Below are 13,674 nucleotides of genomic sequence, written 5' to 3'. Positions count from 1 at the left end.
TTTTTGTTGATGATCACAAGTCTGGTCTTTGGTTTCCAAATTATATCAACACTGGCATTGAAATGTTGTACTTGAGCAATTATAATGGTTTCAGATGGTTTGTGAAGTATTTTGAGATACAAATAAAGAAGGAATGAAAGAAGATCTCCCTGGTGGGAATGATACAAGTAAATTGAAAATTTTCCTATTCCTTCGCAGTGTGGCATGCAGAGGTGCTTCAAAAAAGTGCAATAGATTTAATGATTTCAGCTGTGGGACTGTGAAAGTAATTGAGGAATTATTTTGTAGTTTTTCTGCAAGATCAGGAAAAATGAGTTTTACCAGGCAACTCTCAGCACCCAAATAAAGCTGTAAATCCCAAGTGCACTTTTCTTGTCTTTAGATATCTTGTCTTACTTTGGTTTTAGTATTACAGCATGTATATGAACAAGCTTTAATCGTGTTTACTATCCAATACATATTAGACATTTGAACCATAGCTGTCAACATGGTTGGTGTTTTTACTTTTTTGTTCAACAGTGAAATAAGAAAATGTGCCTGGTCAACTCAAAAGACTTCCTCTTTTTCTAGCAAAAGAAAACTGAAAGCACTGACTTTGGGTCAAATCTGTCAATTTGTTTTAGGGGGAAAAAGCCTGACAGTTGTGAATGTTCAGGTGAAACTTTGTTTCTTGATTTTCTTTTAAAGCATTTAAACTGGGGAGGAAAAAATGAGATTAATTAATTTCTGAAATGCAAAATATGACAGGCCTTATTTTTTAACCACAGCAATTAGATGTGAGAAATCATAAATATTTGTAGCCAAAACAGATTAACTCTGCAGTCTTAACAGCCCATATAATTAACTAATTTCTAGTTGTCATAGTCACTTATAGTTTTAGGCCGCAGTTCTTCTGTGTCATGAAAAGGCAATACATGACAATCACATGTGTGAGAACACCTCAAAAGGTATTCAGCACAGCTATAAAGGAAAGCTGAGGAAACTGATGGATGCAAGATTATACCAAAACCTGTGAATTTTGTCTAGACTAATTTCCCTTGTGTTCTGACTGGATTTGCAAGTATTGTGCTTGTCTTTTTATACATGTTTAAAATTCTTATGATTCTGTCTTATCAACATATTTTTTTCCTTTCACACCGTAATGATAGCTCCAAAGAACTAAAACAAAAACAGAGTAAGTGATACTTCCCCTAAATGAATCTGCAAATTTAAGCAATGGAGCCTCTATTAAGAAGCAAAATTCAGTTTTTATTTTACAGTTGGTAGACAGATTTCCACATGAGGGAGACCTTTCTCTGTATAAATCAGCAGTCTTGAATCAAGGTGGATAATTGCGAATGTAGTAATTATAAACAAAAATATGAGATTACTATCTTTCAGCAGAAGAATAGTCTGAAGACAACCTGGATGCATCCCAGATCTAAGCATTGGCACCTCATCGATTATGTCTTGGTGCAACAGAGAGATGCTCGCGATGTCCACCGTACCCACGTGATGCCCAGTGCAGAATGTCAAACAGACCATCAACTTGTGCGCTGTAAACTTAACGTCAGTCTTAAGTTCAAACCCAAAAGGTGCAGTATCCCAAGGAGGAGACTCCAAGTTAACAATCTCCAATCAGCCACAGTGAGAGACAGATTCCAGGCAAATCTTTAAACTAGGCTCGAAAACCATTCCATAGATTCTATACATGCCTCTCCTGAAACACTTTGGCACCATTCATAGCCATGAATGAATGAATGAGATGATAAAAAGTCATGTGGTGATTTAAAAGTTAGATTTAGAACAGTACTGATGCAAATGATGACAATTAACTTCTTTATTTTCCTGCTCTTTAGTATGTGTGTTAGTTTGTTCTACAATGTAGAGTAACTAAGATACTGAAGTGCAGAAGAATGTCTGCTATTTACATGCATATAAAAATGCTGACATGGCTGTATGGTTAAAATAGCATCAGATGAATATGTGTAGGGAGGAGAAAAAACTAATGTTGTAACCACAAATGAAAGTGTTATGTTCTACACCTGTTCCAAAACAATAGGATTTTTTGTTATTTGTTTTTGTAGAAGCCAGTTCCTTCAGCCTGCATCAGGCAATAATTAAGTTAGATCATCCTATAGCTAAAACTGCACTCAACACAGAAGACTAATGGGTACATTCAAAAGTGCTTATGAAACATCTTAATGTAGTAAAATATCAAACTTGTCTGCTAAGTTTTATATTGACTTCATGGAGCCTTCTGAATTAAATCAGGGTTGGACTAAATTACTTTTTTCCTTCCAACCAACGTTGTTCTTCGAAATTCATGTTCACATTTCTTATTGTAAATACCAGATCTTGGCATGGAAAAAATAACCTGGAGAAAGAAATCTTTTCTGTTTTTGCAGCTGTCCATCATAGGCATGAAACTTTTATCTATATAGGAAACAACTTATTCAGACACTATTCTAAGGCAGTGAGATAGAGTCCCTCAAGAAATGTGAGTTAATTGACTTGTCACTGCCAGAAACAATCACATACATGAAACAGTGCCAGTAAGCCCAGCCTATTCTAGAGTTGCTAAACCCATGCTTCCACTGAATTAAACTTCAAAACTGTGAAAGCCTGATATATTCACTGTAATAAATGAAGAAATAATTAGTAATTTTTGTCTGTAACAAAATGATGCCTTTCCAAGTTTAGTATTGTATCTTTTTAGAATTTCATTGTGTTTAGGATTATTATTTTCTTGTGTTAGAAATTCAGTTTGGACTTTGACTTCACGGCAAAAACTTCAAATTAGTGGGAAAGGGTAAAATGGGAGACTTGGGAGACAGTGCCTATTATCACTGAGTAAGTGGGTAGTAGGCAATGATTTCTCTTTCTATTGCTTCACTGTAAAGGACAGAATAGTTTGAGCATGTGGCTGGGTCACAAAGTGATAGCCTCAGCAGCCCCTGCTGCTAGTTGTCTGACATAGGTCCAGCATGTAGGCTTTTTCTGGGTTGCTTGCAAGTCACGTGGTCAAACCTAAATGGTAGAAACAGTCTGAAGGTTTAAACTTTAATTTCTGAGGCGTGGTGGCTATTGGTTGTTATGCTGACTTAATAATTGAGAGCACTAAGACCTGCGGAGTTAATGTTTGTAAAGGAAAGTAGAGCATTGTAGTTCTCTGTTGTATTTTATTAATATCACAGCATTGCAGAAAAAACCCTCTTCCTCATTATAATCAGTAATCCAGATTAGTCAACTGCTGACTTTGATAAACAACTTCATTAAACCACGTTATAACAAATGATCAGACAGCAACTAGTTGTAATGACTGTAGTCATTTAGTATGGGAGAAGTAAAATTATGGTAGTGCAACAAGTGAATTACAAGGTCAAGATCTCAGCTTCTCTCTGAAAAAAATGAAACAATTTCCAAGTAGCTTTGGAGGGTAGTTGAGTGAAATGCAGATTCCTGGAGGGGTTTCCTGAAAGCGCAGAGCTGTTGGCATGGTAAGTGATTACTGATAGGGATTAGAGAGGCCAGACATCAGCAGGTTATGTGATACAAATCACAGGTAAAGGGAGGAAAGCAGTTAGGTGGAAGGATGAAGCTGGAGAAGGGTGTTTTGACAAAAGTTGTAGAGGGGTTGAAGTGGATATAAGAGGTAGATAGCAGGGAAAAGACTAACAGTGCATACTGATTATGAAAGGCTACTTCAATGCTTTTCATGGTTTTATGAATTAGAAAAAAGGCGTGCTTTTCTGTAAATAGATTTCTATTCTTATTTGCAGGTGAAAGAGCATGAGACTATGCACCTGCTTGTTACTTGACTTCTTCCTGACATCTGAAGATTAATTTTTTATTTCACCACTATTTTTTTCATTAATATATTTAAATAATAGTTTCTCATAGTGGAAGGAAAAAAGTTATGGGGGAAGTTCATTTTGTGGGGCCTATGCTGGAAATCCTGTAAAGCTAATCATCATTGGCCTTTGTAGAAGTGCAGATGATACAAAAGATGTGGTTCCAAACAGCAGTCAATCTATTTTAGACCTAATTAGGATAAAGACAAATTAAGTAAATGAATTGGAAGTTAGTGGTTGCCTAGAAACCAAGAACCATGACCTAATTTTGTTCAGTATTGATTAGCAGAGGATAGACTTCACCAATACTTGCTTGTGCTATATTCCTGATGAATTATAAAGGTTAAAAATATCATTGTTAGGAGAATCAATGAGTAAAATCACTGGAATGAAATGTGAATGAGACGTGGTGTGTCTTTGAAATTCAATTGTCCCAAATCCCACCATTTCACAACTTAAAAATCTTTGTGAACAATTCTTACTAAGAACCAATCTGTTCACCAGTAAAAACAGCAATTAAAAATAAACAAAACAGAAGTGGGAAGTCAGGAGTAGGAAATAGTTATAAAATGAGGAATTGTAAAGTGATAAAAATTATAAAGAAGGCTAAGACTGGCAATGAAAAGAAACATGGATGAAAGTGTTATGGCAAATAATATGTATAATTCAGTGTATTAATAACAAATAAATCCGATTTGTGTTACAGACCGGTCAGTGGATGAATATGCTAATATTGCAAATGATAACAAAAAGAATTTTTGTTTTCTCTTCTGCATTTACAAAGAAGGAATGTGATGTCATCATAGCATGTGAGAACCATGGAGTACTTTCCAGTCCATTAAAAGAGGAGTATATTGAGCAATACCTACTAAGAAAAAACATTTTGGCCTGAGTAGGGCTGAATAACTTGTACTTTACAAACCAACAAAAATTAGTGCTGAGGGATTTTTTCCCAGTGCTGGTTATCTTGGGCTAACTGGGCATATGCCATTATACTAGAACAGTGCTAATGAGTTCTGGTGTTCAAAAACCAAATAGGTGACTATTGGTAATTCAGCTGGAAAGCCAAGTTAAGCAAAACGGTGGGAAAGCATAAATATGGTTCTGTTGCTGAAAAATTAAACAATGAGTATAATTCATAGAATGTGAGCAATTTCAGGAAAAAAGAGTTTTGTCAGACAGGCCTGATGTAATTGTTTGTGGCCATTACAAGCCTGATGAAGGTGATTGTAAAAAGATTTACGTAAGGAGTATTTGACTTAGTGTGCATATTTTCATTTAAAATGACACTACGTGATATCAATAGAGGATATATAAAATGGATTAAGAACAGCTAACTGTTTAGAGTACCTAATGGCATAGAATTACCATTGCAGAGTGATCTAAGCGCTTCAGGCATTACACAGGACTGTAATATAAAAGCTTTGGTGATAGAACTTGTAAACAATTAACGAAAAAAGGCAGTCACAGGGAATTCCTTGATTTGTTAGAAAGCTTTGGGTATTCAGATGAAAAAATTCTGTACCATGGGCAAAGGAACGAGTAACATCCCTTTAGCAACTAAAAATGTAGGTTAAAACTACAGCTTGGAGGACTGTATTCTGTAAAATACTGACCTCTGAAAGTATCTAGAGGCTAGTTACAGCAGTCTGTTCAATCTGAATTGCTAGGAGACTATAGCAAAGAAGGGTTAGGCAATCTCATGATGGATGAGTGCAAGAATATTGCTTAAGAACAAGTTACTGATGCTACTTCTGTATACCATATCAGCAATTGTATGCAATTTTGGTGTCTGGATTTTTAGCTAGTAGGGCTTATTATTCCAAATGAACACAGGTGATTCTCTATGTAGAATAAAGTTAAGTTGTGGAACTCCTTGCTGAGAGCAATATAGAAGTGATACGTCTGTATGAGTTCAAAATAAGAGAAGACAGTGGAGAGTATTTAAATACATAAAACCTTATTCATCCTCGGGAAGGCCCTACAAAGTAGGGGGTGGAAATCCGAAGAATATTGAAGAAAATATCATATATTGCAGCCCTATTCATGTTTCTGTTAGGCATCTGCTTTTAGCCACTGCTAGAGATAGGATATTGTAACAAATCAACCTGCTGTTTGATCCACTATGAAGAAAGAACAGAGACTTGCAGTCTCTAGGTATTGCCATTACATAGTAAAGGCTCTTTAATCCTTAGTAGGAGAATGTCAGCCAGAATTTGAGGCCAGTCATTTCAAAGACAAAATAACAGCATTTTTAACAGTGAGGAAGACAAGCAACTTTCTAAGCAGTTTGTCCCAATAGTTGGGGTTGTCAGTTCTCAATGTCTTCAAATCAAGACAAGTGAAATCTCTTTCAGAAGATACATGTTCACCAAACACAATGATTTCATTCAGAGTAACTGGGTGAAGTGGAATCAGATTGATTTCCTGGGCCTCTTTCCTTTTAAAACTACAGTTCTGTAAATCAAATCCTAGCAAAAAAAGTTTGTTGCGTGTTGATTCAGGGGAGAGGTGTAACACTGCCAAATGTAATTCATTGCCAAGGACTTCTTGCCTTCTAAACCACTAACGGAAAGCAAAAGCAACTGGAAAATATACTTTTAAATTAAGCAAACATTTTAACCTGACATAGTTGTCTTTAACTGTATAATTGTGGGATTTACAAACTTTTAAAAGAAAACTGAGCAGACAGATGTTTTTCCACGTGACAGGAGATAAATTCATCCTTTGATTTCTTGTTGAAGAAGGCATTGTTTTTCTCTGTAGAAAGTAGAAACTGAGTAATAGCCCCAAGTTATTGTTACAAATGGAATTTTTGACTAGGCAGTTATTTTTTCTTCATTGGGTTGTCTCCTTTGGATTTCCAGATTTCAGTTAGGTTTTAACAGATGACTTCTTTTTTCAGAGCTGTTATTTTCTGATTGGTCTCACTGTAAGGCACAAAACTTATTGTCCCCCCCCTCCTTCTCCCACACCTCTCCATTGAAGCGTTGCTGTCCTCTGGAATTTAGTCAACAAATTAGCTGAGATGTATACTTTAAACTTGGGAAAAGCACTTGGTAAAGAACTGAGCAAATTGTATTTGTCCTTTTATTTGCTAAAAACTAGTCATGGTTCAACATCCAAGATAAGTTACTACCAAAATCTGGCAAAAGATCAGAAATCTAGTCAGATTTTTACAGCCAAATAATGTATAAGATATTATTAATATTGTTAGTAATAGAAGGGTTTTACAAGAACTAAATGATTCTATAAACATGAAAGAGTTTTAGCCTAAAACATTAATGAGAAATGTCTAAAAGCACACTTGGGGATGGTGCAGGGTGCCCTGGTGCAGGACTAAGAGTTGGACTCTATGATCCTTGTGGGTCCCTTCCAACTCAGCATATTCTGAGATATATTGCACATTGTGTTTTGAAATGATGCACCAAGAGAAACACATTTTATTCACTTTGGTAAGTGTTTTTAAGTGTGGTTTTGTATTTCAAGCCTTGTCAAGAAGTGAAAGAATTTTATCCTGTTGAAAATTCAGAGTTAAGACCCATAGAGATGACAGGGTTTGAATCAGCTATCTGTAAAATATTAGTTAATATAGTGCAATTAAACTTAGTAGCATTTTTCTCTTAGAATGAAATGTTATTTTTATACAAATAAGCTGACATACTCTACAGAAAAGGAAAACCATCAGAAGTTGAAAGCTGTTACAGATATGTTGTCTGTATACATATTCACATTATGAATGCTTTTCTGCACAAGTGTGTTTATGCCTTATCTATTTCTACAGGAACAGGGTCATTCTCTTTCCTGTCAAGCATGGTAAACCCTGCATAAGGCCAGCCACAGGCCCCTCCACCATTTCTGCTGGAAGATAGTGAGCAAGGGAGGGATTGAACAAGCATGAATCTGCAAAAAGATATAAACCACATCTGAAGATCTTCCGATTTACTGGCAAATCAGCTTCTTTTTTACTTCATGTTTTCTGTATGCACTTTACTCTGCTAGAGACTTTCAGCAGTCCCCCTTAACCTGAAGAAGTAACATCTGGTCTGAAGAACTTAAGAACTTCTGGCTTTTAAGAATTTAACCACAATAATCCATGGTAAAAGTATGGATTAAGTCTAAGGTGGCTGGCCTTCCTCTCTTTCGTTCCCTAGGAATGACATTAGGTTTGGTTGACTTCTTATGGAAATTGCATAAATCACAAATTGGTTTCATTTTAGCCATCAGCTATCCAGTGCAGTAAGCTCTTATTAGAGCTGTACCTAGGAACCTCTCTGCCATGAACACAAAAAGGGAAGAGGTCTTCCTAAGTTATCTGTTCATTCTGAATGGAAAGATAACATGATAAATGAGTTGGAATGCAGTGGATCAGATTTTTTAGGAGAAAATTTAAGGGGAGGGGTGTGATATTCTCACCTAGGTACTGAGAAAACACAGAGAATTGCAAGAATTATCTAGGATCACGGGAAAATGAGTCTGCATTACAGGGAAAGATTTATCTGCACACCAGAGAAAAATCCAGTCAGTTTAGTCATATAACTATGTCTCATAGACTATATCCTGGACAGAAGGAGATATACTACAAAACCATTCATAGGTTTCATGGCAAAAAAGTCAGTCTCAAGTGGAAAGTCCTACCTGGGTTCTTCAAAAGCATGTCTAAAGCCCGGGCATTGTAAATTCTTAAATTACAATAGTTGCTCAGGCTGCAATGGCAAGAGTTATGTTGGCAAATCACATATTATCTTCTTCATGGGCAAATACCCATTGTGAACTACAAGGGCATTCTCAGGGTGTGCATAGATCTGGTTCAAAAAGCAAAAGCTCAGCTTTAATTGAAATTGGCCAGAGATGTCAAAAACCACAAGCAAGGGTTTTTCAGGTACATAAACAACAAGCAGAAACAGAAGGAAAATATTGGCCTGCTATTGAGCAGGAGAGGTGATTCAGTCACCAACAGTGCTGAAAAGGCAGAGGTTCTCAACACTTTCTTCACCTCTGTCTTCACCAGCACTGGTATTAGGAACAAAAATCCAGGCTGATGCAAACAGAGAGCTGCTGTCAGTGAAGGTAGAGCTGTTAGGAGCTTGTAGGAGCTTGACCCTACAATTTGATGAGCCCTGACAGTATCCCCCCAAGGGTGTCAAGAGAGCTGGCTGATGTCATTGTGAGACCAGTCTCCATAATCTTTTAGAAGTTGAGGAGATAAGAGGATGTTCCAGAAGGCTGGAAGAAAGCTATTGTCACCCCTATCTACAAGAAAGACTTAAAGGAGGGTCCATGAAAATATGGATCCATCGATCTTCCTGCTGTCCCTGGGAAAGTTACAGAACTAATCCTCCTGGAGGCTATCAAATGTCAGATGAAGCGCATGACTGGGAAAAGGCAGCGTGGTTTCACCAAGGGCAAATTGTGCTTGACAAACCTGGTCACCTTCTACAGCACAGCAACCTCTCAGTTGATATGGGGTAAGCAGTGGACATTGTTTACCTGGATTTTTCCAAGGCTTTCAATAGCGCTCTTGGTACTGCTTTCCACAGCCTCCTCTGGAGAAACTGTTGCATTACAGTCTAGACAAGTGGTCTGTCAGGTGAGTGGGGACCTGGCTGACCCAAGGCACGCAAAATGGTGTGGGAAATCACTCCTGTTCAAACCAGCAACAAGTGAGGTCCTCCAGGGATTGATACTGGGCTCAGCACAATTTAATACCTTCATAAATGGTCTGGAAGATGGGATCAAGTGTACCCTGATGAAGTTTTCCAGTAATAACAAACTACATGAGGAAGTAGATGCTTGGGAAGGGAATGCTACCCTGCAGGAACACCTGGATAAGATGGAAGAGTAGGCTAATGAGAACAGTGTCAAGTTCAACAAAGACAAGTGTAAGATCTTGCATCCAGGAAAGCATAATCCAGGAATGCAGCACAGGCTGGGATCTACCCGGCTTGGGAGCAGCTCTGTGGGAAGGGAGCGGGGGATCCTGGTGGATAGGCAGCTCAGTCTGAGTGGCCAGTGTGCTCCTGCAGCAAAGAAAGGCAACAGGATGGGTGGCTTCAACAAGGGCTTCACTAGCAGAGGTGAAGAATTATCCCACTTTGCCCAGTGCTTGTCAGAAATCATTATTCCACCCTACTTGCTGGTTGTCAGGCCTCAACTGGAACACTGTTCAGTTTTGGTCCCTGGTGTACAAAACAGATGTTCACAGGCTGGAGAGGGTGCAGAGAAGGCCCACAAAGACAATCAAAGGCCTGGGAAGCCTGGCATGTGAAGAAAGGCTGAGGGAACTGGGGTTGTTCGGCCTTGAGGAGCTTGAAGACACAGGGGAGACCTTATCCCTCTGTTCCAGTATTTAAAGGGTGACTACAAAAAAGATGGAGATTCTCTTTTTAGGAGGAGCCACATGGAGAAGTAATGGGTACAAGTTACTGCTGGGGAGATTCCAATTGGATGCAAGAGGAAAAATTTTAACAGAACAATAGGCCATTGGAATATCTCCCCAGGGAAGTGATGGATTCTGCAACTTTGGACACTGTAAAGATCCATGTGGAGAGGGTGCTGGGCCATCTTGTGTAGACCATGCTTTTGCATGGACCAGATAATATTTGATGTCCTCTTACAGCCTGGTATTCTGTGATTCTTAAGCGTCTTGAAATTAGAAGATAACTGACAAGGATCCAAGATACAGACTGTTTCTGCAGCAGAAGGGTGCTATTTCTTCTCGGTGTCCAAAGGTGATGGAGTCCCTTGGTTTTGAAAAGGTGACAGAGTGAGTAGCTTTGTGTTTTCAATTCTTTTAGCTCTGGACATTCCACACCCAAAGCAGAGACTGCAAATTACTATCTCAAAACAAAAATAGGAAAAGAGAAAATCAAGCCCCTTTAAGCGTGCTCTGGGCTGGAGAAACCTCGGAGACTAGAAATTCTACTTGCCTGATACGCATATTTGATTAATTTGGGCTCAGTTCTCTAACTCAGCATGCTGTTTGGGAAGCTGCACAGGTGTGATTTCTTAGGCACTGTAGTATAATTTGCTAAATAAATCCCCAATGTGTCTATTAAAGTAGCATTTGTTTAGTTATCAACAAAGTTCCCAAAACATTAAAAATTATTATTGAAACATTTTTTTTTATTGTTGCTGGCCCACATCTGTAACAAAAATGATGCTTCTCTGGATTACTTTCCCATGATAACAAAGATGTTTCAGTTGCTGATATAATTTTCCTTTATTTAATTTTGTACAACATTAATTAAAATGGAAAGTTTCATCAAAGGTCACTGCTGACTTCATTAATAAGAAAGCAGTTTTGGTTTGTGCAGAAGCACTATGATAAGATAGAATTTAACACAGAAGATAAATTTAGGCAGCAGCAGAATTGGAAATTTCAGAAGTAAAATTTTAGATGTAAAAGAATAAATGAATCATTTCTAGTGTTGAGTGTCTCACTAAGGGTTTTATTGCAGAGCTTAGCATCTAACTGATATGATATTTCCTAATTTTGAGGCATTTCATATTTTATATTGCCTTTTTCTCTTCTGCTATGTGCTAAGTATCCTCAGAGGAGAAATTCTGTCAAAGGGAGGTTGTTCAGTTTGTTTAATAAAACAAATAAGTACTTTATTTGTGAAATATTGCTGTATGTCATAAAAATCAACAAGATGTCTTAGAAAACAAGAGACTTAATTTTCTCTTATAGACTTAATGAAAAAGAATTTCCTTAGTTTAAAAGGAAGGACAAGAGAATATAATTTTCTTCTTGATATTTAATTAGATTTGGCTGTTGCACAATTTTATTAATAATTGGATAATATTGTGAGTTCAGGCTGGTGAATTCTGAAATGGTTCTGAGAGTGTTTGAAAACTTTTTGTGTGTGACTTGCAAATTGATACTTCAATGTAAGCAACAGTGCACCTTGGCATAATATATGATTCTTTTGATATGTCTTTAGTAGGTAATAACATTTCTGTGCTCACTTTTAATCAGATTGTCATTAGAGAACCTGAACCATCTTACATTGCAAATACAGGTTGAGCATGAAGGTGACAAGTTCCCTTCATGTCTTTTCATAAATCCTGGCTATGTCTTGTGCTCTGGTAGCAGTTTTACCTCTGTGAACCCTCTTTACCTGTGTTGTGGCTACTTCCGCCTTGAAATATTTTATGTTTGTGAGTACATTTTTTTTTTATTCTGCCTAACAGTAAAGGAAGGAATGAATATAAATAACCACTTGATTTTTCCCCAAGGACAAAGTATAATTTCTCTATGTGTAACCTGTATTAACAGTATTTCTGCTGCAATTTTACATGTTAAAATACAGAGTCCAAAGCTAGTTATTTAAGTGATGTATTAAGTTATTTAGTTATTTAAGTTGATTTTCAGAGAATGAGGATCTAGTAAGCTCAGTGAGAGCCATTTTTAAAGGATCTGAAAAACTGTACTATGGTAACTTGCCAAACATTTAAAAGTTTTTGTCCTCCTCTTACTGACCAATTTTTGTCTAAAGTATTTCACAGAATGGATATCAAGGATAAGAATATCCCTCTCTACATTTAAAAAGTTAGACCTAGAGAAGGTATTTTGGCAACTATCAAACATTCTTTTGGATTTGAAAATGTAAGCATGGATGCCTATCTCCTTATGCTGTAGTTATTGTGGATTATGTCATCTCCCTTTTTTTTAGAAAACCAATATTCAAGTGCTGTAGATGGTTTAATTTTGGGGGAAAAAGGAATAATTTTCAGCCAGAAAAGCAGAAGATGCTTGTTATGACTGCAGGAGATTTGAATATGAATAGGGAGAGATCAGTAAAGCGATGATAAAATTTCCCTTCGCCAAAAGAACTTTATAGCTCTGACTTTTCACCAGAAAACACAAATATGAATGCATCATTTATTATAAACACAAAAATATAAAATTAAGGTATTTCTTGTCTATTATACAAAGAGACACATAAAGTACTAGAGTAATATTCATATGGCGAAAGCAACAATATTCAAGGTTATTTTTGCTGACTAGTGCATTTGCAGTGACTAAAATGCACAGAAGGAATTGCTATGAAAGAATTACTTATTTTGCATGCTTTCTCAACATACCCACCAACATGTTTTCATGTCCACCCTTACTTTGAGAGCACATGAGCAAATGCTCTGATGATTAAAGATAAAAATTAAAATAAATTCTAAGCCTTGTAATTTGTTACTTTTGGCTCTGAATTTTCTTATAACAAGGTAATGATCTTGGGTGGCCCTTTGTGCTGAACATTTCAGTCAGTAATGCCATTAGTTTCACAGATCTTATGTGCTGCTGCTGTTGTGGTTGTCAGTGAGGGACTAGATTGTCAGTCTCGGAGGAAAAAGAAAAGTCCCTGACGTGGAGAGAAATACATTTCACGAGGACACAATGACTAACACTAGGAAACAAAGGGAAAAAGTACATTTTGGTTTCAATTATGTAGTCCACTGAGATCATAAAGGAAATAATGGGATACTTTCTAGATAATCTTTTCTACAGCACAGATTTAAGTGCAGAACTTACAATAGCTCACAAGGTACAGTTTGTTTTTTAGATTTAAGATCTAGAAAAATTGTTCAGTCAGTTCCCTTGTGGATTGTTCCTTCTGCACTAATAACAAGGAGCTCTTCTGGCTTCCTTATCTGCTGCCAGAAAATTCACCACTGAGGGCACAGAAGGGACAAGCTGCACTTCCACATTTCTGCTGGTTTATCTTGCTGTAGCCTGAGTGGGTTAGCAGCTGCTACTATAGTCTGCCCAACTTCAGCTCGGTGGTTGTGGCCTGAAGGGAGCTCTTGCATGGGATAAAATGGCTCGTTTGCAGTTGAGCCC

General features: G+C 37.2%; 1 protein-coding gene across 1 annotated transcript in view; it reads left to right on the top strand.

The window, feature by feature from the left end:
* The window catches only part of NLN (neurolysin), a 39,759-nt gene extending 38,446 nt beyond the window's left edge, over positions 1-1,313 (top strand). Inside the window, exon 15 of the mRNA XM_051788418.1 lies at positions 199-1,313. Within this exon, the coding sequence (XP_051644378.1) occupies positions 199-263 (65 nt within the window). The 3' untranslated portion in view covers positions 264-1,313. The remainder of the gene's footprint in view (positions 1-198) is intronic.
* The last annotated feature ends 12,361 nt before the right edge of the window (positions 1,314-13,674 follow it).

Source organism: Manacus candei, unplaced genomic scaffold (genome assembly GCF_025592945.1).
Source record: "Manacus candei isolate 608988 ecotype Guabito, Panama unplaced genomic scaffold, ASM2559294v1 h1tg000024l, whole genome shotgun sequence".
In the NCBI taxonomy this organism is placed as follows: domain Eukaryota; kingdom Metazoa; phylum Chordata; class Aves; order Passeriformes; family Pipridae; genus Manacus; species Manacus candei.
Note: the sequence above shows the minus strand (reverse complement) of the source record. Positions and strands in the feature narration are given on the sequence as shown.